General features: G+C 42.3%; 1 protein-coding gene across 1 annotated transcript in view; it reads left to right on the top strand.

Annotated features, from left to right (window-relative positions):
* Positions 1–26,994, top strand: part of NUP210 (nucleoporin 210) — a 120,548-nt gene that overhangs the window by 13,921 nt on the left and 79,633 nt on the right. The window contains exons 3-6 of the mRNA XM_066613804.1: positions 3,516–3,647; positions 7,075–7,171; positions 12,936–13,086; positions 25,010–25,142. Coding sequence (XP_066469901.1) covers positions 3,516–3,647; positions 7,075–7,171; positions 12,936–13,086; positions 25,010–25,142 — 513 coding nt within the window. The remainder of the gene's footprint in view (positions 1–3,515; positions 3,648–7,074; positions 7,172–12,935; positions 13,087–25,009; positions 25,143–26,994) is intronic.

Raw genomic sequence — 26,994 nt, 5'->3', positions numbered from 1 at the left:
GATCTTGTCTTGTCTACAGCAATTGTTTAAGACCTTGTGCAGAGAACTTTTATGGCCTCTGTCTAAGATCTGGAGATTGAGGGCCCAGTCCTATCCAACTTTCCAGCACCGATGCAACTGCAGTGCAGCTCCAAAGTAAGGGAACAAATGTTCCCATACCTTGAGGAGGCTCTGCCTCATCACAGGATGCAGTGCATGCTCCTTTGGCATGGCTGCACTGGCACTGGCAAATTGGATAGAATTGGGCCTTCAGCCTGGGTTTTCCTGAACTGAATACATACACATGAGCACTATGGCCCCTCTTAGTAACTTTGCAGTAACTGCATCCCAGTATTTTACTTATTCATAAGAAACACAGAACTTTTTATAGCATGTCCTGATGTTTTGTAAGTAAAAAAGACTCGCAGCACAATCCTATGCAGACTGCCACCCTGTAGTACAGCAGTGCCAAAATGGCCACCGCTTTATCTCATAGGGCCAAGGAGGCAGCTGGTGGTCTTGAGGTAAGAGAACATCAGTTCCCTTACCTCATGTTGGAGGTAAGTCCCTATGGGTCTATTTGGATTGCTCCAGCTATTTAGCTGGTGCAGAACCAAGGAGACCCATGTAGGGCTCCAAGGACCAGGAGGGGACATAGGATGCAGCAGTAGTCTCTGCTGCCATCCCTGCCCCCTTCTGAACCTGAACCACCACTAGGCCACCCTGCCCCGTTTCACCGCCTCCCTGCCTTCCCTCCTCTCTAGAATGCCTCCCCATCACTCAGTGGGAAACTTACTGCGGATGGCTCCCTGCAGTCATCAGACTGGTGCAGAGGCCCAGCGCCAACTGGTGCTGGCCTCCCCGCTGCACCTTTCCTTTCCCGGGTGCCACGATGTGCCTTATGGCATGTTTGTGATGGCTGTTGCCAGGGCAACGCACAGGAGACTGGTGCTGCCCGGCAACAGAATGGGACCCTCAGTTTATTCCAGGGTCCTTCCCAGCATTGGTTTTCATTGTCAAAACTGAAATCTAGAATATATGAAATAAGAATAAACAAAAACATTCGTGAAAGGCTCAAAGTTCATTTCCCTCATTATGAAATAGAGATGATTCGCACACACAATAGTGATGGGGGAGGGGGCTTATAAATCAGAGTATTGATTCCAAACAATGAATTATTAAGAATATTTACGTACTCCTTTTAAACAAAAAAGTTCAGAAAGCAGTTTACAGAGAAAATCAAATAACCAAATGGTTTCCTGTCCCAAAAGGGTTCACAAGCTAAAAAGATGCAGAAGGAACACCAGCACCATCGGCTTCTTTTCTAGATATTAATTACTGCTAAGTAAGACATGTATACTGAGTATGCAGTACATAGGCTACTAAGGGCAAAAACAGGGATGCCTTTTTGTCAGATAAATGTTGAAAACTATGGATCGGGCGCAGCAGATGGAACGCTGGGTGCAGCACTGCTCTGAGCTATATTCCAGAGAAAATGTAGTCACCGAAGAAGCACTGAACAACATTGAGTGCCTGCCTGTGCTGGAAGAGCTTGACAGTGAACCAACCCTAGAAGAACTTCACGTGGCCCTGGACTCCCTTGCCTTTGGCAAGGCACCTGGAAAAGACAGCATCCCTGCTGAAGTCCTAAAATGCTGCAAAGAGATCATCGTCACTGAGCTGCATGAAATCCTCTGTCTCTGCTGGAGAGAAGGTGGAGTACCTCAAGACATGAGGGATGCAAACATCATCACGCTGTACAAGAACAAAGGTGACAGGGGTGACTGCAACAACTACCGCGGCATCTCTCTCCTTAGCGTTGTAGGAAAGCTGTTTGCCCGAGTTGTACTAAAGAGGCTCCAGGTACTTGCAGAGAGCGTCTATCCAGAATCGCAGTGTGGATTCCGAGCCAACAGGTCCACCACTGATATGGTATTCTCCCTTAGACAACTGCAGGAGAAATGCAGGGAACAACGACAGCCACTCTTCATAGCCTTCATAGATCTCACAAAGGCTTTCGACCTGGTCAGCAGAGACGGCCTCTTCAAGATTCTCCCCAAGATTGGATGTCCACCCAGGCTCCTCAGCATCATCAGATCTTTCCACAAGGACATGAAGGGCACTGTTGTCTTCGATGGCTCCACATCAGACCCTTTTGACATCCGAAGCGGAGTGAAGCAGGGCTGTGTTCTTGCACCAACCTTGTTTGGGATTTTCTTCGCTGTCCTGCTGAAGCAGGCCTTTGGAACTGCAACAGAAGGCATCTATCTCCGGACCAGATCAGACGGAAAGCTCTTCAACCTCTCCAGACTGAGAGCAAAATCCAAAGTCCAGCTGAAATGTCTGCGTGACTTCCTCTTTGCCGACGATGCAGCTGTCACTACCCACTCTGCCAAAGATCTCCAGCAGCTCATGGATCGTTTTAGCAAGGCCTGCCAAGAATTTGGACTGACAATCAGCCTGAAGAAAACACAGGTCATGGTTCAGGATGTGGACTCACCTCCCTGCATTACAATCTCTGAGCATGAACTGGAGGTTGTCCATGACTTTGTGTACCTTGGCTCAACGATCTCCGACACTCATTCTCTCGATACCGAGCTAAACAAGCGCATCGGTAAAGCAGCTACCACGCTTTCCAGACTCACAAAGAGAGTCTGGTCCAACAAGAAGCTGACGGAACATACCAAGATCCAGGTCTACAGAGCTTGCGTCCTGAGTACACTTCTGTACTGCAGCGAGTCATGGACTCTTCGCTCACAACAGGAGAGGAAATTGAGCGCTTTCCACATGCGCTGCCTCCGACGCATCCTCGGCATCACCTGGCAGGACAAAGTTCCAAACAACACAGTCCTGGAACGTGCTGGAATCCCTAGCATGTATTCACTGCTGAAACAGAGACGCCTGCGTTGGCTTGGTCATGTCGTGAGAATGGATGATGGCCGGATCCCAAAGGATCTCCTCTATGGAGAACTCGTGCAAGGAAAGCGCCCTACAGGTAGACCACAGCTGCGATACAAGGACATCTGCAAGAGGGATCTGAAGGCCTTAGGGATGGACCTCAACAAGTGGGAAACCGTGGCCTCTGAGCGGCCCGCTTGGAGGCAGGCTGTGCAGCATGGCCTTTCCCAGTTTGAAGAGACACTTTGCCAACAGTCTGAGGCTAAGAGGCAAAGAAGGAAGGCCCATAGCCAGGGAGACAGACCAGGGACAGACTGCACTTGCTCCCGGTGTGGAAGGGATTGTCACTCCCGGATTGGCCTTTTCAGCCACACTAGACGCTGTGCCAGAACCACCTTTCAGAGCGCGATACCATAGTCTTTCGAGACTGAAGGTTGCCAATACAATTGATGCCCTTATTTTTACTATTGTCCAATCCATTGCAACTGTTCTATGCCTAACAAAAGCATTCACCCCCATTACTTGTGAGAAAATAGCTTGTAGTCCAACTTAAATGTAGTGAGATATTTCACTAAAATGTACTGAGGTTTAGGGGCTGGAAAAATGAAATAACTTGGCATTTTTTGTCTCTTATCAAGTGACTGGCCAAGTACTTCGTTGTGATGCTATCACTGATCTCATTCATGATCTTCACATTGTGTCCACCACAAAAGAACTGTATCTAGAGGATTCACCCCTTCAGCTGAAAATTCAAGCGTTAGATTCTGAAGGTAAGGGTCTTTCTGTTGCATTATTACTGATTGGGCATAATGCTTTTATCCATGCAAGGATCTCATATTATTGCAGAAGCTCCCAAACTCTCCAGGAGAGTTTGGGACCTTGTATTTGTGGGGGAGGGAAGGAGGTGGCACCATCACAATTGCAAGAGTGCTGGCACCACTGTCAATGTTGTCTTGTCCCTTAAGTGGGCAGTGACTGGGCTTCCTCGCCTGCAAGCTGTGTCCTAATAGCCCTGTCCTATTGTGATGTAGGTAGACCTTGCTGTATTTCAAACATATGTGGCTACGTATTGTTCCTTGTGTGACAGAGCTTTTACATTTAAAAATTGACCATGCTGAGTTTTCTTTCTTAGCTGAACATTTATGAATAGGATTTAAAAATAGATCATTACCTGATAGGATTACGTTTAGAAGTTCTATCGTAAGGAGAGGTGGAAAAAGGAGATGTAAGAATGTTAGAGCATTTCCACAGTTGATCAATAACATCAATATTTGTGTACGTTGGAAAGCAGAGATTCCTTCTCATAAGTTGAACTAATGGGCAAATACAGGTATCAGTTTAAATAAATGAGAATGTTGCTTCGATTTCCAGGCGAGTCAAGCTGTCTCCTCTTGGACATATTGGACTTGTAAGACAAGTACTGTGGAGGCACTGTGGCTAGGGTCACAGCAGGAACTTAAGTTCTTCAGAATATCTGCTGTAGACTTGCAGCATCAGCACTGTCTTAATTTCTTGCACTTCAATACAAATCTATTTGAATTGTTTCTACATTACATTTCAACGGTATTGAGGGAGAATTTATCTTAATTTTGGAATGTTAAATCATGTATTAGGAAAGCAACCAATTATGATTGTAAATCTTGTGTACAGTACTTACTGGCACAAAACCTCTGTGGTAGATTGTGTTTTAAAATAGAATTTAGAATAAAAGGGCAGCACACAGCACTTAAAGAGTTCTCTGTTTTAAGCCCCAGTTCTGCTAGGGCCTTGTGCTGCCTGGTGTTTCAGCAGCGCAAGGTCTTTATGAAGGTGTGAAAGCCAGGCCACTGTTGCACACTAACAGACCGCTGCCACAAATGGCAAGAGGTGCAACTCTAGGAGACTCCACAGGCACTAGTAAGTTGTGGGGGATTGTATTGGGCAGCTAGTGACCTAAAATTCAAAGGTGTATGTGCACAATCTATGGTGCCCATATTAGAGAAGGTTTGAGTGTGCTTAAGTAGGACTAATCAGATGTTAAATTGTGTCTGTGTTTTAAATAGTTTCAGTTTCACTGCCAAATTCACATAATTAAAATGTCATGCGGTATTTACTGTGCTTTAAGACCTAATGCAAAAGCAAGAAAATTTTTTTAATTAATCAGAGTGGATTAATGTGAAAAGCTCAAGCACAGTTAGAAGACAGAGAAGTGATAAGTCAAGTCTTAGCTTTATCAGATCATGGGAGAAAAAAAATCACATTTTTGAATGTATATTATAAATCAGCTGTATAAGTAAGGGAAGCAAGAAAATTGGTGTAATCACTTTTAATGAATGCATATGAAGTAGTAGCTCTTGAGATTTCATATGATTAGCAGCACAGTTATGTGATGTATCAGGGTTACATAGAAACTATTGTTAAAGCCCAAGAATGTAGAGATATAAAGGGCTATCTACAAGTGCTTTGTGAATGTTTACTTATACAGTATATTATATATACTTTTCTCAAAGTATACATAAAGTTTTCTCAATACAGGCTATTTTAATTAAGTCTTATAGGCCATTTCCATTGTTTTGCATTGACCTGGTTCTGGTAGCATGGTTGAATTCGCAGTAAGCTAAAAAAAAAAAACTTCATTACAGATAAGCAAACTCCATTTGTTATTAAAATGATGCCTTTGAATTGACACCAGGTGCCAATGAAGAACGATTCATGAATGAAGAGCTGGCCTTGAATAATAATTTTAAATCCTTTTTCACTGAACTCATGAAAATTGATGTAATCACTTGTAATGAATGTATATGCAGTAGCAGCTCTTGAGATTTCATATGCTTAACAGCACAGGTATCTGATCAGTAAGTAGTATGTGAGCCAGTTATATCCATTGGCTCCTTTTGCAGAAATACACAGCTTATGCAAATAGTTCACTAGCATGAACAGTTAACGTTGAGAAAGCATGTTCAGATACTGCAAAGTAAAAGCTTTGTTTCACAAAACTCAAAGTTTTCCAAATGAAATTTTGTTTCATTTATAGGCTAGGAAATATTTACCTGAAGGCCAATCTTATCCAGCATTGGGCTGCTGGGCAGGGTGAGTTAAGATAGCAAAAGTGACTTCTGCTGTTGTAAAAACACCTGCCATTTGCACGTGCAACCCATTGGTGATGACTATTCTGCGTGCAGTGCTGCAAGAGGCAGCAGAATTACAGGTCCGTCACCAGACTGTACCATGCCTGCTGAAGCTGATGGAGGGAAAGGAGCTGAGGAGGGAAAAGGAGCTTGTAGACTAATGGGTGGGTTGGGGGAGGAACCAGGGGCAGGGAGGAGGCAAGAGGGGGTGAACCCTGTCTCTCCCATTCCAGTGCCCCCCATTCCTTTCTTCTTCATGGTCCTGTGCCATCAAATGTGGAGGCGTATGTCTGAGGAGACACATATAAAAAACATTTATACTTACCTCCTGTAAACCCTTAGGTTATCTGCCACCACCAGCTGCCTTTATGGTGCAGCTGCTCTGCTGCAGCTGCCAGGGGATAAGATTATGCCCCTACTGACTTACTGCCCACATCAGTACTAGGATCAGGTTTTTAAATGTCATCTATATGGTGAGCATTAAACTTCTGTAGATTGTGGAGTGTCTTATAGTCAAACTGTAACTTTTGGCAAATGGTGTAAAATAAAAAGAAATTGTGCTTCTGAAAGATTAAATAATTAAATGTTATCTCCTAGGTTTTATTATGCACAGATGACACTAGTGAAGATTTAGCCTTTGAATTGAAATCAGGCTTTGAATTTCCCACAGTTGCCATGTCTGTTCTTTCTAATTTTAAGAAAAATGTATTTATATTTAACTTCACAAGAGTTGGATCTAGGTTAGATTGTATGTAATCCCATCTTAATTGATGTTACATCAGAGAACGTTTTATACCAAACTCTTGCTGTTTGATGAGTGAGTGATGCTCTGACTCCAACTACTCTTTTCCCAGACACATTTAATGTATAATTTTATTGTTGAATTTAATTCTGTCATGGGTATTGTTCTTTCCATCTTGTGTGTATGTGTGGTTATGAATCTTTCCAGCTCCTTTTCATTAAGTGTCTTTTTCCCTGCAAATTGTAATTTTCATGCACGTTTAACAAGTTTGCATGAATAATTTCCTAGCTATAATAAGAATCTATTGCTGTCTGACTTTTGATACTTAGTTTCTTGAATCATTTAAAGGAAACACTTTCAGCACTTTGGCAGGGCTTGCTTTTGAGTGGACGATCATGAAAGACCCAGAAGCAGATGGATTCTCAGATTCTCACAATGCACTGCGGTAAGCATCATTTTATGTTAATTCTAGTAGTCCTTTCATTGTTTTGGCATATCTGCTGTTATGCGTATACAAGAAAGGCAATACCTGGATGGGTGGACAAATAAAATTTCTGGATGCCCTGTCTCTTGACACTGCCCTTTCATTACTTGTCCTTGTTTCTGCTTCCCCTAGTTTGCTTGCTTGCTTGATTGTTCTTTCCAACAGGGCCTGTTTTTACTTTCTTTTCTAGCTGTTCTGCTGCAGTGTCTGTTCTTGTGGTTCCTACCATCTTACTTTCTAACTACCTATTTGCTCCTTTTCTTTCCCTCCACTTGCTGCCGCCTTGTCACACTCCTGCCAGCTGCTCTTCCAGTTCCATCCAGCTCTAGCCTATTGGTGTTACCATGTTTCTGTATATGTTCTTATTGAGGTTGTCATGTGATCTGTGTCTAGGTGAGAGTGTGTTTGTCTAACAAGCAGAAACCTTAAAAAGTAATTGCCATTTTGCCAAAACCATGTGGAAAGTGCCCTACTTCTGCATATCCTGAGCTATTATGCATTTGTATGTTCAGGCAGCTGTGTTGATAATTCCTTATTACGAGTATATGTTTACATTCTTAATTATTCATTATCAAGCCTGTTATGCATGGCAATCTTTGCCTTTGCCAATGGTGCTGCAACTTGAGTAAAATGAGGGTGCATTGAGTTCTAGGCAACCTTTTGAATCACCAGCATGGAACAAATAGGATCTGTTTCTCAGGTAGAACTTTACTAGAAGGAATTGGTCTACCTGTTGATGTCATAAGAGTACTCAGACCTCAATACACTGACACCTTGCTTTGTTCTCTACTGCAGTGCCTAGAGAGGAAATGGACATCTGAGGGGGCAGTTTGTTAATTTAGGCTTTAGCGGCAACTAAACCAAGTTTTTAGCCTCAAGGAACATACCATAAAAAATACACCATTACCAGCAGCTATCAAGCAGAGTCATAAAACAGCAAGAACCATTCTAATGGGAAAGCCAGATGTTAGTGACTGAATGCATATTGTGATTGGTCCTGATGGGCTTCCCTAGGGAGGTTATTCCACAAAACTGACACCACTACTGAAAATGCCCTGCTCCTAACAGCCATGTACTTCATTTGGTGGAGGCACTCAGAGCAGGGCCTCTGATGTCATACAAAGTGAACCAGGTGGCATGCATCTTTCATGAACTCACAAGCTGCCTAGCACAGGCGTGACTAGCACAGCAGGCCAAGCCACATGTGGTTCACTAGCCATGTATTTTGTCATTGTAAGGGGTTCATCTCCTCTCACCCCTTGCTGTGGAAGCAGCAAAAATAGGAGGTTAATTAAGTCTCTGGTGATCTGTAGTACTTGACTAGTAGGTGGCATTCTGCTATTAGACTGCTAATCATGTATTATGATTATATGTAGCCTTTTATCTATAAATAGGCTCTTATCTTGCTGATTTATGGTTAACAATTGAAATTACCTAGTGCTGAATATGAGTTAATTAACACAGATTTATAGTAGTTCTGTGTTCCATTTGGTACACTTAGCACACTTGTATGCCATCAAAAATTAACCATAATTAAAATAGTTCAATAATACAAGGGCCATGGCTTTCATCCACAAAACAGCAGTAGACTAAGGATTCTACTATCCTTCTTATCCACTGGACTAACTTGGATAGTTCAAGGGAAAACAATCAGTTCTGGAATGTAAACAGACTTTGCCCTGTTGCAGTACAGTGAAAATTGCAGACCAATATAGCTACAAGACTAGAAGTTCTATGTATGTAAGACATATTCTTCTTTCAGGTGTGCATACTATTACACTTTTATTTTCTAGTGTTAAAACCATTTCTACCTAACATTGCATCTATGCAACAGGGATCAAATGTGTACACCTGTGGGCTGGGTGGCAATGGGTTAAGCAGTATCATTGGGAATCCAAATTGTCTTTGTGGTTGCTATTTTTATTGCCTTTTAAGGTGGAATGGGGCAGGGAAGAGGCACATTGGGTAGGAAGTGGGAGGACTAGGGAATGGAGAGGCTGCGGGAAGGGTAGATTCAGAGGCTATGACAAGCACCAATTCCTAGCTCCCTTTTCTGCAGCCTCCCCAACCCCTTTCTCTTTTCTCTATTCAGATCTGTTCTTATGGAGGTGTAAGGGGTTTTAAATCTCCTTTTGCCTCTGAAGACTCCCAATCCAGCCCCCCCTCCCGGATACCATGCACTCATTTTTGGTGTGACTGCACCAGCAGGGGGAAAGGATAGGATCGGGCTGTAAATCTCAGAGAGTAGTAAAGATAATTATTTTCTTCCATGGCTTTAGAGAGCTTTAATACTGTTCCATGGCTTTAATACTATTAATAACAATAATAATAATATCAAGGAGCAGGATATTGTTTCCCTTCCCCTTCTTTTATGCTGCCATATCCATTGAGAGACAGAAAATAAATATTACCAGTGATCCTTTTTCCTGTTTTTTATAGCTTGCATGCAAAAACCTTCTGTTCTAATATTGGGCTTTACCACTATATTTTACCCAAAAGTTTTGTGCCACTCCGCATATAAAATGAAAATAAAATCAAGCTTTGAATGTTTCAAAGATTTTCAGTTTTTGCTTAGGCAAATATCAATGGGGAGGGAATACCTCTGGTGAAAAGCAACCTTTAGGAATGTCCATGTTTTTGAACTTGTCAAAAGATGGTATAACCAAGAGGATGTACTTGATTGATGTTTGAGACCATAACTGTAGCAAAGGAGAGATGTAACTGCTAAGGCATCTAGGGCCCAAACAATATAATTTTTTCAAGCTCCTTTAGAGCTCTGCTTCTAGACATTGCTTTTCACAATTGGTGGAAATTGATGTCCTTTTCCTAGAAGTTTATTTTTTATAAAATCACCACATATTGATGACCAACTGATTGAAAAGTCAAAGGAAGGGATAGAGTGTCTTCTTCTTAATGTCTTCTCATTCTGTTGGAGGATATGGGGCTGTATCTGCTGTAGAACTCTCAATAACTGTTGTTATTTTTTTTTTTTACAAAACCTGTTTAGGTTAAAATCTATGGAATGTAGCTGACCTTTGCAGCTCATAGATTTTACCATGGCTGAATTCCATGACTGCCCACTGTGCAGAACTATGGAAAGCAAAAGTATGACTCACCTGCATTTTCTGTTCCCCGCCTCAGTGTTTATATCACCTCTAGCAGGAGTCACACTTCATTGCTTTCAGGCAGATTTTCTTTGTTTCAGTTTCCATCTTGGTTAAAATCTATCAGCTTTAAAAGCTATCCAGGAGCACTGTCTCTTCGGATATTTTTCATTTCAGGCTCCACATGTCCTGCTGTTGCTCTGTTATCGATACTGACTTTTTGAAAATAGTTCTTCAGTGAAGCTGAATCTCTTTGTGTATCCCAGTTTGCTTAGTATCCATCATCATAAATCAAACAATAGGCATTCCATTTGCTTAATTTCCATGGAGCCTCTAAATACTTTTGCAGTGTATTTTGCTGTTTCTGACCACATCCAAGTAGTACACAGAACACTAAATCAAATTTTCCTCATATAGGCAGTTTTCACAGATTAGAATCAAGCAGAACATTAAACTGATGCTCTTAATCAGGGAGTAAAGGTACAGTAAATATAAAGTCTGCTCCCAGGTGCCCATTTATTAAAAAATGAACAAGATACAACTGAGGTAAAGCACATTTTAAGTTCCATCGCTTTTGGTAGGAAGGTTGAACATGTGCTGCACACTTGTGAAATATACTCAGCTTCATCATTTATCTATTTGTATTCTTATAGAATATAGCAGTGGTACTCAGACTGGCGGATCATGACCTACCAGCTTGTGTAATGATGCCCTGTTCCCTTTAAGGGGCGGGGGCATAGGGAAAGCAGTGAAGCAATCCCCAGGATCGCTAAATAGTTAAAGTTGCAAGCGCTATTAAACTGGAAGTGGAATTTCCAGTTTTGTCGTACTTGCAGCTTTCACTATTTAAAAGCTGCAACTTTCACTATTTAAAAGGGGAGTCCTGCAAGCGCTCTGCAGGGCTCCCCAGACCCTGAGATCACATATGTTTAGTTTACAAATAGCCCCCCTTCCCCCTCCGGGGCATGATCCTTTGGTTTGCTTCGCTGCCCCCACAAAGACTTACCCCGGGAGTAAATGTCCCGGGAAGTTTGAGAACCACAGGAATATAGGAAATCATATTATTTAAAACTAACTTTGGTCTTTAAAGCAGCTTATAAACAAGTTTATAAAATTAATCTTTTACTAATAAAAATTATAAATCAAAACAACTGTAGCTCAGTAAAACAGCAACATATACAATAATAAATGCAAGGGCATACACATTATATGTCACCAAAGGCTTGGGAGGAAAAAAAATTAGCTGGTACCTAAAATAGTGTAAAGTAGTTACCTAGAAGATTATACTTGAGGAGAATATTCAGTAGTTGGGGCGGCAACAGAGAAAATAACCTGTTCCTTAAAGACTTGTACTAAATTTTTGAAAGCAGGGATACTCAGAGCAGGGCCTTTACTGAAGATTTTGTCATACAGGCAGGTTGATATGAGAGTAAGGCAGTCCTTCAGAAATTTTGGTATTGGACCAATTAAGTTTAAAAAAAAAACAAACTACAGTACTTTGAACTGAGCATTGAAAATGCTCCACTGGTGACCAGTGGAGATCTGAACACATTGGTAAGCTTTGTTCAGCATAGTGAGTACTGATTATTGTTATGGCCACCATGTTTCTACACTGTTAACATTTTCAAACTATGAGTTTCCTACTCATAGGAAACCCCTTGAGTAAATCATTGCAATAATTTGGCCTGGAGCAAGGCATTGATAACTACCAACTTGATAGTTAACTAGGAAGGGCTGCCAAAGAGATAGAAAACACTCAAAACCACAGGTGCATATTAGCATCCGCAAGCAAGACCAATAGCTTCTGCAGACTACTTAATGAAGAGTGCAACTCAGGGTCCAATCCTATCCCTGGTTGTGGTACAGTAGTGCTGAAACAGCTGCCGCTGTATCCTGAAGGGCTGGGGACACAGCCTAAGGTCTCCGCGAGGTAAGGTGACTTTGATTGCCTTATCCTGGCAGCCTCAATGGTTCTACAGAGATCCATGTCAGGCTCTGAGCCCTGAACTGCCCCCCCCCCGGCCAACCTCCCCCTGCCCATTTTTGCCCCCTCCCAGTGTTCCCCCTGCTCCCACCCAGATACATCTTCCCACCGCTTGGCAGGATACTTACCACTAAGTGCTCCAGCAGGTCCTCCTGCCAGCATGAAGGCCTAGTGTCAGCTGGCACTGGACTCTCAGCTGGTGCCTCTGCCCTCCTGGCAGCCACAACATGCGTTAGGGCATGTTTGCAGCAGCTATTGCTGGGGCAGTGCGTGGGCCACTAGCACTGCCCCAGCATAGGATTGGGCTATCAGTTTAGAGCAAATATCCCCTTCGGTTCTTTGCATGCATAGGTACTTTGCAAGCAGAAATTTCCACTTCCGGTCTAGGATTGCTGCTCATCAGTGTCAATGATCCCAGGCTAGATAGTCCCTCTGTATAAGGTAGCTTGTTATATTTCTAGATTATTTCCCTCCCACAACTTCTCCAGCATTTGTGGGATCAGGAGTTACTTTAGGTTTAGGATTATCAAGACCACTTCACATGTTTAAGAAACAAAGACTTCTGTTGCACTTTTTACTGTTTTATTAGAACTTAATTCACATTTGTTATTACCTAAAGTATCAACAATTTTTACAGTTTCCTGAAGTTCTCGGAATCAGCCTATATACCACTTTCCTATATACTGGAGATGGAAAAAGTTGCCAAACAAGGAGACATTGTTTTGGTATCTGGCATGAAAACAGGGAGTTCAAAATTGAAAGCAAGAATACAAGAAGCTGTTTATAAGGTATGACATTTGTATTTTATATGGTCCATTTTGTATTGCAGTATCCCAAGAGGATAATTGTTTTCCCCTGTTGGAACAATTACCCAATGACAGACGTGAAGTGACATTGATGTGTGGAACATATTTAGCATTGTACACCAAGTTCAATTCAGCAAGAGTCCTGTAGGCATTTCAAGGGTGACAAATTAATCATGGCAGGAGCATTTTGGAGGCAAAATGCATAGAACAGACTGTAAAGGTGAGCTATATAAGTGTATATATACTATGAAGAATAGTATACATATACATATACTATGAAAAAAATTGTTTTTACAAAGCGATATTGAAAGATGATATACTATTAAATGTTGACAGTCACTGAGTGTGATTTTCAACATTCACTTCATATGTTCTGGAAGCAGGAAAATATATGCATTCACAAAATTCATCAGGGGTTATAAGAATTCATGTCAGCATCAACATTCACCCAAGTTTTGAACTGTGATTCAAAAACTCAGTTGCCTTGAGTTACTTTGTTCCTCTTTCCCATTCTCTGCCCTCCTTTTGTTTTTGACCACTCATCTTTTTGATGCTTCAGATACGTTTGCACATAAACCTTTGAGACTACTTTCCCCATACTCATTATAGTGTTCTGTTGCTAGAGTCTCCAGAAGTCGAGATTAACACACCAGCAAGCCTACTGCAGCTGTTTTCCTCCAGACACTTTTCTTGAGATGTTGTCAATGCATCATCATTGATTTTTCCCAGTAAAGAGTGTTATAAGTAGAACTTTAAACAAGTACATAATGGGACTTCCCAGGCTTGTGTTTTCTGGGATTAAAAATTGCAAAATGATGCATTGTTTTCAGCACATTACAGTCCCTCTGGGTATTCAAGTGCCTGACAGATAAAAATATGTATCCATAACAAGACTGAATTTTGCAGCACCAACACTACTGTGGCCAGTCAGCAGGATTCTGATCCGGTTGAACGTTATCAGCAGAATTGTATGTGTTTGGGGTATTTGTAGATTGAAATCTGCAGCAAATTATCTTAAGGCTTCAGCAGGGGGGAAAAGTTTCAAGAAGTGAAAACAAATAGTTAATTTAATGAAAACCCGTAACACATATCACTTTGACAGATTTTTGTACTGGGGGATGAATTCTAGAAACAAAACACTTGACTATTCTTATCCTAATTTGAAAGTAAGTTTTCTTAAACAAAAGATGTTTACTGAGTTTTCTGGTGGTACAGCACAGAGGCTGACAGATTGAGCTGTGATTTGAGACTTTCTCAATTTGAATCTCAACTGTCACAAACATGCTAGGTAGCTGTAGGCAAACCATTTTCTCCCAGCCTCAGCTTCTTGGCTGCATACTGAGGACAATATTATTTGCCTTACATGGTTGTTAGGACAGCATCAAGATTATACATGTGAAGCACTTTGAACATTCAGAAAGTGCTATACAAATGCTAAGTATTAGAATTTTTCTGCTGAAAGTTGGTTGAAAGGAAATAAACATAGAAGCCAGATTTAATAATAATGGGAAAATGATTGTTTCTCACTACGCGAATGACCCTGGGAGAACTGCAGATGTATGCATTCCTTTTTCCTCTTCCATGCTCAAGAGGAAGATAGTTTAAAGTTACCACTTGCAGTTTGAATGGAATTTCAGTTCTACATAATGTATGAATTTGAGAAAATGTGATTTAGATCAAACCACAGTTAGATAAAACCAACGAGGATCAAACGATCATTTCAGATCCTGGCATTGATACCTCCTGACCACATGGGAGAGAAACTGAGGCAAAGCTAGTTTGGGGAGGAGCAATATTGGTTTCTCCAATGCAGCTCAGGGCCTCCTTATGCAACCCAAGGAGTATTGGATAGAGCCACAGAACAGGGGCTCATATGTCAAAAGAATAGTGTGAGAAGAAGACATCAGTGGGCCAATGTGATCTGTAATTAGAAGAACCAGTTTAGATACTCCTAGTTTCTTAGCAGTCATGGAAACAAGTGGCAGGTGGAAACTTGTGTTGCCTGGCTCCTTTCCATTGATCTCTATTGGTACACCAGACAGTTTTCCGGGGTTAGTGATCATGCCGCTATTTGGAAATAACCTAGGCTTGTCGGATTATTTTTTAAAATGCTGCCATTCTGTTGCAATAGAAACATACAAGGCAGCTTGCTTCAAAAATATAATACAATGAAGTATCAGTCACAAGTCCCAAAGAGTGAGAGGGAAAAAAATACTGGGTATCAGTCAGGCCGAAGGCCTCTTGAAATATAAAGGTTGCAGAAAGTCAAAATGAGTGGATCTCCCTAGTTCCAGCCTAGGCTTGGCAATAGAGAAACTCCTCTCAGGTGTTTTTGCTGACAGTACTTCAGATGTAGTGGGGCACACGAGTTTTGTGGATGGGCAAGAATAATTTCAGGGGGGGGGCAGAGTTAACACTCAGTGAAGTAGCATGGAACCTTGGAGGGCTCCGAGGGGAACTGCTAAATAGATGTGTTTTCTAAGGACCTCAACAATGAGGTACTCTTCATTGCCAAGAAGAAGGAACGAAGGCTGAGAGCTTGAATGGGGCAGTCTCTTGAAATGGTGGTTTCAGAGCTATTTCCCTGATTGCTCTGTGCTGAATCACATCGTATCCCGGACACCATCTTCAGAGACGATTCGGACAACTGAGGACTCCCCCCCCCACGGCCTAGATAAAACATGAAAGCGAACAAAGCCTTTAACTGTGAGTAACCAGTTCCTTAAAAGGCTATAAAAAGAATTGCAATCAAGAGGTTGGAAGGAGGGAAAGACAACTTTAAGATTATTTACATTGGCTTGCAGCCACCCAGAGGGGAAAAAGAGCGAATGTGGATTTAAAAAGCCCCTGCTGGAGAAGTTTTTCTTCTTATTATTATTTGTAACAAGGATGATTGGAAGAAAAGAGATAAAGGATCACCCTGTTGGAATGGTATGCATGGAAAAGAAATTAACAATTAATCTTTAAAGTATGGAACAATTTTCACTTTCGTTTTTGCCGCAAAAGGCTTGCCTCAGGCCTGAACAATTAAAGGTATACTAACTTAATTTGACGGTGTTATTAACTTGAATTGGATTACTGACCCACCTCTTTTGGATATAAAAACTTAAGACTATCTTTGACAAGAAGGGATACAAGACAATAAGAATTGGATGACTGTGGGAATCGGCTTGATTTGATACTGTTAAGAATATCAAAAAATTTAAAGGATGTTAGTGAAATCCAGGCCTCATTAATGGAGATGTTGCGAGAATTCAGAAATGAACTGAAGCAAGAGGTTGGAAAACTATCTGAAAAAATGAGGCAAATAAACTCCTCCCTGACAAACAGACAAAGAAAAGTATGGAGGGGATGGAAAAAAGAATGAACCAAATGTCAGATGAAACTAAAGAATTGGAGATTTTAAAGAATGAGGCAGGAGATGGAAAAAGCAGCATTTATTATTAGAATTTTCAGGAAGAAAAAAGAGGGAACTCTCAGAGAAAGAGAGTGTGTCCTTTCAAGAAGAAGAAGAATCTTTGGATTAAATTCAAAAAGAATAAAATGGAGAAAGAAGAAGAAAAGAGAGGGATCAAGAAATATAAGGGAGTTAAGAGGAAGAAGAAGGAGTGAAAGGAGCAAGAAGGAAAATATCAACAAGACAGAGAACAAAGAAAATACTAAGACAGGGAGGGAAAATGGCTGAATAACAAGTGGAATTTTTTTGTAGATATTAATGGATTGAATTCTCCTCAGAAGTGAGGAGTATTCCATTAATTATGTCAAATCAAGTAGATGTAAATGAAAACGAAGTTGGAATACAAATATTAAGATAGTTAAAGTGGTATTAAGATAATTAAAGCGGTATCTTCTAAACAGAATTTATATAAATTGTTTTATAGATGATATTTAATGCCAGAGGAAGTAGCAAAAATGTACCCCGGATCATCAAATAATTGTTAGATATGCAAAGAGAATGAGGGAATTCTTTATTATATGTGGTGGTTATGTGGAAAGTAAAGAAATATTGGAAAATGATATATATTGTTACAAGAGATATTGAAATGTGTAGTACCATTCAAACTGGAAATATTCCTTTTAAATGTGATATCAGAAATTGAAGACCAATATAAGAAACATTTTATTGTACATATCAGTATAGCAGCAAGAATATTTTATGTGCAAAACTTGAAGCCTTTTTATGATTGGATAAATAATTTTAGTTAAACAATAGTGATTGTTTAGTTAAATCATTAATTAGTATAATGATAAATAGGATAATTTTTGTATTAATGATTTTTTTTTCAGTCGTTGTTGATTTCTTTTTTGGATTAAGACATGTTGTAATCTATGGCCAATATCCTCATATGTAACCTATGTAGTCCCAGCCCTAAGTTTAACCCATTTTCCTTACCTGTATCTGTAATAAATAAATAAACTTTGCACAAAAAAAAGAATAATTTCAGTATAAAACCTGCATATGGTCATTTATCATAAAGTCTACTGTGCTGTGGTGTTTATATTGTTTTTATTATTTGCAATGTTATTGACGTTTTTTATATCATGGAACAATAGCTTTGCATATCTCTATTAAACTGGCACTGTAGCTATTTGAGTACCTTCTTATAATCCAGTGCCCCCTCCATTTTCTTAGTATGAGAATATTTAATTAATATTGCTAATTAATCAACTATTTAGTAATAATTGAACACAGTGTATGTTTGCAAGCATAGTATGTAATACAAGAGTGTATATATAAAAAATGGCAAGGGAGCTAAAAAAGAATGTTCAAAGTGCTAATCCTGCTTCTCCACAATAGGAAAACCATTTTCCCCAGAAGTTTTCTAGCTTACTCATTCAAGTTCTGCACATGAAGAAAGCTACTGAAAGGTGACTTCCCTTCCCTTAGAGCAGCCTCCCAAAAACCTCTCCTGAGATGGGGTGGAGCCCAGGGGCCTTCCAAGATGACATAGAAATTATCCAAATTTGGGTGTTGGCACATTGGCTATTGTAGGGAGAAAGGAACAAGAACATTCCCCAGTAGTAGTTACAATCCACCTCCACTCTTCTTTTCTTCTTCATTTATTGACACATTTTATGGCACCCATGTGAATGCTAAAGTGCCAAACACTTCAACCAGCAGGGTGCAAAAACTGGTTTGAGTGTTGTATTTTTAAAAGTGTCATGGATAAAAGCTGGAGGAAATCTTATAAAGTACCTTTATTCTGAGATCTGTGAGGATACTAGCTTCATAAATCTTCAGAGAAAAAGGAGTGCTCAGGTGATAGAACAAAAACCACTTTCCTCTTTTGCTTTTCACTTCACTGGATAGTTTTTCTTAACTGTCCAAACAAATGCTTTGTTGGCCTTGTCTTCATGTTTATTTTCCAGGGGATATGTTTTGAAATCGCAATAAGAATTCTGGCAGAAAAAATATAGTGTGAATTATTTGCTTGTTCACACTGAATTAACCTTATCCACGGGTTGCTTGAATGCACACAAATACATTTTCAGTACTTGGAAAATTAAATGGGAAATTATTCAGATTTATATAGGACAATACATGCAACTATATAGTGTGACTGTTCATACAAAGGGCATACTGCTTGAATGGTGTTCTGACTTCTCTTGAGCACTATGTTTTTATATTTAGTTGCTGTGTAAAGTATTTTAAAAAGAATAAGCATCTTGTGCATACATTATTAGATCAAAGATCTTTATTGCAATGTGATACATAAGATCTTGCTTTTCTGGTGGGGCACTTGCAGCCCTGCCACCATTTACACTACCCCCCACTCCTGCACATGAGGCAGAAGTGGGAAAAACAGGCAGGCAATTTGTAATTGGGATTGTATTTGGAAAAATTAGACGTGGTGATGGTCCACTCCTCCTAGTGGTGCCACTGGAAACTCCCCATCTTCGACGGGACAAGCTGAGCATGGACCAATACTGGTGATAGGCCCCTGCGACGGACCAGCCAGTTTTCCAATGTCACATCAAACACGGATTGGATGAGCATGTGCTCTAGAAGAAAAGCTAGGGCGTCCTCCACAAACTATGTGTTCAGGCAAGGGCCAACCTGTCCGAAAAATGGTCAAGAATTAATGGCGCAAGTACGGCGCAAGGGCGCAAGCAGACTAGTCCAAAACCAAAAGCATGATGCCACGAAGAACATTTGCAACACCACGCTCAATGTTGGCTCACTCACTGGGCGATCAACTGAACTTGCCAGAGCGCCCAAGCAACACCACATTGACATCTGCGTGCTCTAAGAGACCCGCTGGAGTGGCTCGAAGTCCCAGTCTATCGGCGATGGCTACAAGGTCAGCTACCATGGCAGCCCAAAGATGTGCAATGATGTCAGCAGCAGCACCTCAAGGCGACTTTGTGACACAGTCACAGAGGTTGGATACTTTTACATTCACCTCATGAAGATCGTACTTGTCATGGCAAAGCAGCGTGTTCACTACTTCTCCACCTACACGCCCCAGACTGGCTGCACTAACAGTGCCAAGGATGCCTTCTGGCAGCTGCTTGACAAGAAAGTCAAAAAGGCTCACCCCACAGACTACACCGTCATTGCTGGCAACCTTAAAGGCCCTGTCGGCAAAGCAGCAGACAGCTACAGTAGCCACAGCGGCCACGGATTTGGCATCCATAACAGCGATGGTGAAAAATTGCTCGACTTCACTGATGCCCAGAACCTCGTTGTCGCCAACAACAGGTTCCAGAAGAGGCCTTTACACCTTGTGACCTGCTACAGTGATGGCATGTCATCGCAGATTAACTTCATCCTCATGTGTCAGCACGATCCTGCAGAAGGTCCTCAATGTCAAAGCAATTCCCTTTGAAACGGTCACAACTCAACATTGCCCGCTTGTTGCTAAGCTATGCATCAAGCGGTCAAAACAGCAACACGAACAGCACACCGGAATCACATGCATCAAGTGGTGGTGTATGCGAGAGAAAGATACCGAACTCGTTGCATGCATCCAACTGCCCACCATAACGACCATTAAAGAAACGTGGCAGAAGGCGACACATGCCATTAGTGAGGCTGCACGTGCAACATTTGGTGTGAGGAAGCCCAGCAGATGCCAAATTGACCAAGACATCAGGCTCTGGATCGATGACGTCAAGGCAAAGGTAAGAGACAAAAAGTGACTCTAACACGTCTTCCTCAACAACAAGATGCCTGCCAACTGGCAGAAGTACTGAGATGCTCGTTGGGAAGCAAAGAAAGCCGTTGCCTTCACGAAAGCCACACGCTATGGCGACATCTACAAGAAGCTTGACACATGTGAGGGTGAGTGCAATGTCTACTGGTTCACCAAGTTGCGGCATCGCCAAACCAAGGGTATTGAGAAGTTCTGCAGCATAAACGAGAGAGGGCAGCTGATCAGCAATTGGAGGCAGGCAACTGAACGCCAGCATATGCACTTTGAGCAGATCTCCACAGAAGAATTCCCCCACCCACTGATCCCACAAACAGCCGCCACTCATGGACCCGTGCAGTCAGTCGGGCCTGAAGAAGTCAGAGGCACTGAAACAAATGAAGCTTGGCAAGGGAATGGGTCCTGATGATGTTGCCACTGAGCTCTGGAAATCGCCCTCCTGGAACCTGATCGATTGGCTCATGAGTTTCTTCAACCAGATCATTGCCGGGCAAAAGATACCTGCCAACTGGCAACAAAGTATGACCGTCCTGATCTGGAAGAAGAAAGGCAACTGTGCTGACTGTGCAAACCCCCAGCCGATACGCCTCCTCTCTCACACAGTGAAGATCTTCAAGAGGGTTGTCATCCCGCATCCGCGACATCATCCAACTCACAACGAACCAAACAGGCTTTGTCTGTGGCTATGGAACAACAGATGCAGTGCATGCTGCCCGCCTCCTGCTCGAGAAGCACTGAGAGAAGCAAAAGCCACTGCATGCTGCCTTTCTTGACCTTGAAACGGCGTTCAATCATGTGCCGTATGATGTCATCTGGTACACGCTACAAAGCCAAGGAGTGCCAGAAGAACTTGTTTGATGGGTGAAGCTCTTGTACAAGGACCCAAAGGGTTGTGTGCAGGCCATTGCTGGAATGACGAAAGATTTCTGCATTACTGTCGGTGTCCACCAAGGCTCGGCACTCTCTGCTGCTATTTATCACCGTGATGGATGTCATCACCCACAATCTGCAAAAGCTGGCGCCGTGGACACTTCTCTAAGCAGATGGTGTTCTTCTCGCGTCCGACAACCAGGCGGACCTTGAGCAGCAAGTACAAGCTTGGCGTGACCGTCTTGCATTGTTAGGCCACTGCATCAACATCAAGAAGACAGAGTACATGACGATGGACCCCAATGAGCTCGGGACAATCCGCATAAATGGCATCGACCTGCCACGTGCTGAGACGTTCTGATACCTCAGTTTGACGATCACGGCTGACAGCAGCCTGAGTCACGAGACCACTGCGAGAGTAAACGCAGCCTGGACAAAGTGGTGCACAATGACTGGTGTCCTTTGTGACAGGAAGATCAACAACCGTCTCAAGTCAAAGATCTACCAGACAGTCATCCAGCTGGTTGCAACCTGCGAGGCTGAAAGCTGGCTGGCGACAAGAGAAGCCGAACATTGCCTCGGTGTCATGGAGACAAAGATGCTGCGTTGGATCATGGTATCACTCGTCTTGACCACATCCGCAGTGACAACATCCAGCAGCGGTACAGCATTGCTCCAGTCGCTGACAAGTTGAGAGAAGCCTGGCTTCAGTGGTACGGCCACGTTCTGTGTGCCAAGAGCGATACACTGGCGCAGAAGGGCCAGTTGGAGAGCCTCAGTGGAGGTCAGTGGCAAATGACCAAAGGGCCAATCAAAGCAGCACTGGCTTGACATGCTGCATGGTGACATGAAAATCGCCCACCTGCACCTGGACCAAGCCTGCAACCAAGAGAAATGGCAACTCCAATCCAAAATAGCGGACTGCACCACCACATGGGACAAATGCTAAAGAAGAAGAAGAATTGGCTACCTCTTGGAGCTGAGTGGCGTGTTGCGGCTGTTGCTGGGACCGGCAGGCTGCCCAGCTTCAGTCTGCACTGATCTGGCAAGCCCCGCCCACCCACCTACCCACCCTGAATTGAGTCTGAGATTAGCTGGTCACCTTTTAAGGGGTTGCATAGGAATATTTTGCTGCTAACCTGATTGGCTATTTGTTAGTAGTTTTTTTCACCTACCCTAGACTGGCATTTGGATATGGTTGAACTGGGAGTTTTTTGCCAGTATGTTTGGATTAGCAGGTGGCATGCTGGCTGAGTAGCCAGGAGCAAGGCCTGCATACATGCTGAGGTTAGCAAGGCCAAGGGATAAGCCAGAACCACTCTGACAGCACTTGCCTGGGTTAATAAGGCTGGCTGGTGATCCCCTTGCTGGTTCGAGCAAAGACTCACACAAGGTTTTCCTGTGTGAATCTGCGCTGGCCGGCTGCCTTGACCCCTCAGGGTTGGCCAGGATAGGCTTATTCAATCCTTGATTGAGTGAAACCTTGAATCAGGATGTGGCACCTGATTGTTAGGATGAGTTAAATGGCCGGATGCCAGCACACTGGGGGACTTTAGATAGGTTTTTCCCTGTTGCATGTTTGTTGTTTTTTAATTAAATCATTCCAAGCCTATGTCTTGTGTGCTTCTTTGGGGGGTGTCAGTGTAAAGAAATGAGTATTTCAGCATTTTAATTTGCCTTTAAAGAGTTTTTCACTTAGATAAAACAGTTTTGTATGTGTAAATTCATATTTTTACAGGCTGGTCCTTTACATGCTTATTCAGAAGCAAGTCCATTTTCAGTAGTTCTTATTTCTAAGAAGGGTGCATAGGATTGCATCTGGGCAGCATAATTCCAGTTTTCCCACTTCTGGGCCAGGAGTAACATGGATATCCTGTGTTCAAAATTCTATTCTCAACCACAGCAGTGTCAACCCTATGTCAGTAGCTGTAGAAACAAAAGCTAACACAGCAAATAGTGGCAACAGGTACTACCTACTCTTATCAACCACACAACTTATTTGTACTGGAGTCTGTGGAAGGGAAGGAGCTTTATGCAAGAGGGAGAAATGGGAAGTTATAATATTGAACTTGCAGACAGTAACAATTTGTTATCCCACGCTGCAGCCCCTCTCTGTGTTCATGAGAATGAGTGCCTGTGTCTGCTGGTTATTTTTTCAGGACACTTTATTATCCATCCCTTCCCACGCTCCGTTTCATGCAGTTCAAGTGCTGGTTTGTCATTACACCAGCAGTAACCAAGGTGAAGGTAGTAGGCAGTAACATTTGCAACACTGAATTGCTGCTGTCTCCTAGCTCATGTTCCATGGGCAAAGCCACATCTAAGATGTAGAAACCCCATCATTTTCTTAAATTCAGCTTCAAAGCTATAGAAAGGGACAGTTTTAAAACTGGTATGTATATTGTATATATATTGGCAACCTTCAGTCTCGAAAGACTATGGCATCGCGCTCTGAAAGGTGGTTCTGGCACAGCGTCTAGTGTGGTTGAAAAGGCCAATCCAGGAGTGATAATCCCTTCCACGCTGGGAGCATGTGCAGTCTGTCCCTGGTCTGTCTCCCTGGCTATGGGCCTTCCTTCTTTGCCTCTTAGCCTCAGACTGTTGGCCAAGTGTCTCTTCAAACTGGGAAAGGCCATGCTGCACAGCCTGCCTCCAAGCGGGCCGCTCAGAGGCCAGGGTTTCCCACTTGTTGAGGTCCATCCCTAAGGCCTTCAGATCCCTCTTGCAGATGTCCTTGTATTGCAGCTGTGGTCTACCTGTAGGGCGCTTTCCTTGCAAACTGGTATACATTTCAATGAATGAATGTAATGCAATTTTGCATTTTTATTTCATTGAGGAAGGTAGCAGAAGTGGTCCATTACCATTTTCAGATTAAGCATAATGATTTCATTTTTCTCTTCTTATTTTTCCTTCAGAACTTTCACTGATTCCTCTCCATCAGTTTTTTTCCTGACTGCAACCAAAAGGTTTAGTGAGGGGGGAAAAAACAACTTCTTTGGAGATTTTAAGGAGTCCCATTTCACTACGTTCTTCATAACCTTAGTGCAAGCTCAGAAAAAAATTGAAAACTATACTTGATTCACTCACATAACAGCATAGAATACCCACATGGCAGTACAGAATGCTACTGCTTAAGTTAACTTGCCATCTTCAATTTTCTTTGACAAGCTGACATCCATTTCTTTCCCCAAAGCACTGAACTTCCTGCTTTCAAGAAAATGTAATTATAACCATAGAATTTAATAATGTACACTTGCTCTAAAAGCCACAGACTCAAATTTCGCCAGGGGAATTTTTCAACCGTAGCGCTGGATAACAGTATGCTGGGAACAGTTTGTACCTGTTGGCAAAAACCATATATTTACAAATTTTGAAAACAAAAATAAGTTTCAACACATACTTTAAATTATTGTACACTTTTTGTTACCTGTGGAAGGGTAATGACTCTCTCATACTTTTCTGACCAGACATGGTGTGTTTCAGAGGAAAAAAAAAATGGTACACTGTTGTAAACAATACAAGCAGATGGCACCTAGATTTGTTCAAGAGAAAGTACTATGTTTAGACTTATGCTAATAAATGCAAACTTTTGTTTCACCATTATAGAAACTAAAACTGGCCAATTGGTGCAAGGAGAAAGCCATGTGGAGTTTTGACTTTCCTCATTTGCTATGCACGTGTATCCATTGGTGAAAGGGTTATGAGATCTGGATATTAATCCAAAACAACATTAAAGCTTTTTGCTTTACATTCTTATAGATGTTTTTCTTTTACATAAATATTTATCACTTAAGGTTTATGAACCTTTATTTATTTTAAATACATGTGTTTTTTTGCGAGGGTTACTTTAATATTAAAGTCCTTTTGCTTTTAATCAACAGAATGTGCCTGCTGCTGAAGTGAGGTTGTTTATTTTGGAAAACATTCTTCTGAATCCAGCTTCTGATATCTACCTCTTGGTGGGAATGTCTGTGCAGTATAAGGTTCAGAAAATAAGGCAAGGGAAGATTACAGGTTTGTCTTTTCTCCAACTTTGCTATTTTATTTTCAGTCTAAACACATCACCACCTTAGAAGAAAATAAGTTGACTGTTATGGGTTTTCGCAAACCTGTTACACTGACGTAGACTCAGTTTAAAGATGTCCTTCAGTCTGGAAGATTTTTTACCAACTCACATGAGTGGAAGGAATGCTTGAATTGGATGGTGTTGTGTTGACCTGAATAAATACCTATAAATACTTCTCTTGACAGGTGTACACGAGGTGTGTATGGATGTGTTTATACAAAAGGAGCACTTTAAAATTACTAACCTGTGCTGTGTCTTAAAAATCTTACTGTGCAGCTGAAAGCTTATTGATGAGTGCATGCATGACATGGTGTATTAAGACAGGAGTTTATGCTACTTTTGTCATAGGTGTAACTACATTGGACAGGAAGTGCTAGTCTTGCTATATGAAACAATGGCTATCAGAAGCCAGTTATACTATAGCAGTGGTTCCCAACCTTTAGGTGACTGCGGACCACTGACGCCAAAATTGGAATTGTTGGGTAACCTCCCACCCCCGCACACAAAAAATACATTTAAATTTGTAATGCAGGCAGTCCTCGTTATCCATAGATAACAGATAAGGAAAACGGCAGATATTTGAAACCTGTGGTTTTCACACACACACACACACACACACACACACACACACACACACACATCTCAAACCTGACCAGAGCCGAGCTCCAGTCAATCTGGAGGCTTTTCTGAAGCCCACAAAGGCCGCAGGTGTGCGCGCATGGTTTCTGCAGGCTTCAGCAGAGCCTCCAGAAGCGAGAGGAGCAGAGTCCCCTCACCTTGGCACACTCCACTTTGGCCCATGCCACAGTTTCGGGGACCCACAGATGAGGAAATCCGCAAGTACTGAAAGTGGGCTGCCTGTAATTAGAAAAAGATTTATTATTTATAGAGATTTGTGGTTTACTGCTTTTGCTTCCAGCTGCTGCCAGTCTGTTCTCCACTCTTTCTGGTGGTCCATGGGAATCTACTAGCTCTGAGAGATGCTGGAAGTGATCAAAAGCAATTTTTCCTAAGACCTCTTGGACCACTTCTCAGGGTCTTGCAGACCACCTGTGGTCCCTGTCTGCAGGTTGGGAACCAGTGTACTATAGTATGATGCATCTTAGCAGAAGAACTCTTTGCTGCTACCATCTTACTAACAGCCCAAACCTCTGTAGGACTGGGCTACCAACCAAAGCGCTTTGTGACACTGAAACAGAGTTCTGCTGTTATAAGTGCCGCTATCAGCATGCAGAGTGCTTGGTTGGCAACCATTTTAGGAGTGCTGCCGCAAGAGGTGGCACTGCTCCCCATCCATTACTGGACTGCACCATGTCTACCAGAGCAGTTAGGGTACTGGTGGGGTGGGGAGGGGGCAAAACTGCGCAGAGGGAAGGAGTGTGAAGCCAGGGAGGCTGTGGATCTGGTTGCAAAGGCATGTGCCGAATCCTATTCCCTCCATAAACAGTCACCTCTCCCCCTTTCTGTCCTCGAACTTTTACCAGCTACAGAGCTGGCGCAGGTCTGAGGAGACTCATTGCAGAGGAGGAGGTCATTTAACATGCTGGCATGCTGGTCATTTAGGAGGATATTATTTAGCATGCTGGGGAAGCAACATTTTTCATAGATTGATTCTGTAAAAATTGATCTCCCACGTGAGCTTCTCAAACACCATGGGTGTCATGCGTGTCATCGGAGGCTGTGCTCCGCATTCCATCATCTACTGCAATGTGGTTGGTAGGGATGCAGAACCAACCTATGGTGGCTCTCCAGTTATGGAATTCCCTCTCTCAATCATGTTTGGTTGGCCACTACAGTGCC

Source organism: Tiliqua scincoides, chromosome 2 (genome assembly GCF_035046505.1).
Source record: "Tiliqua scincoides isolate rTilSci1 chromosome 2, rTilSci1.hap2, whole genome shotgun sequence".
Lineage (NCBI taxonomy): Eukaryota > Metazoa > Chordata > Lepidosauria > Squamata > Scincidae > Tiliqua > Tiliqua scincoides.
This window is presented reverse-complemented; position numbering and strand designations above follow the sequence as displayed.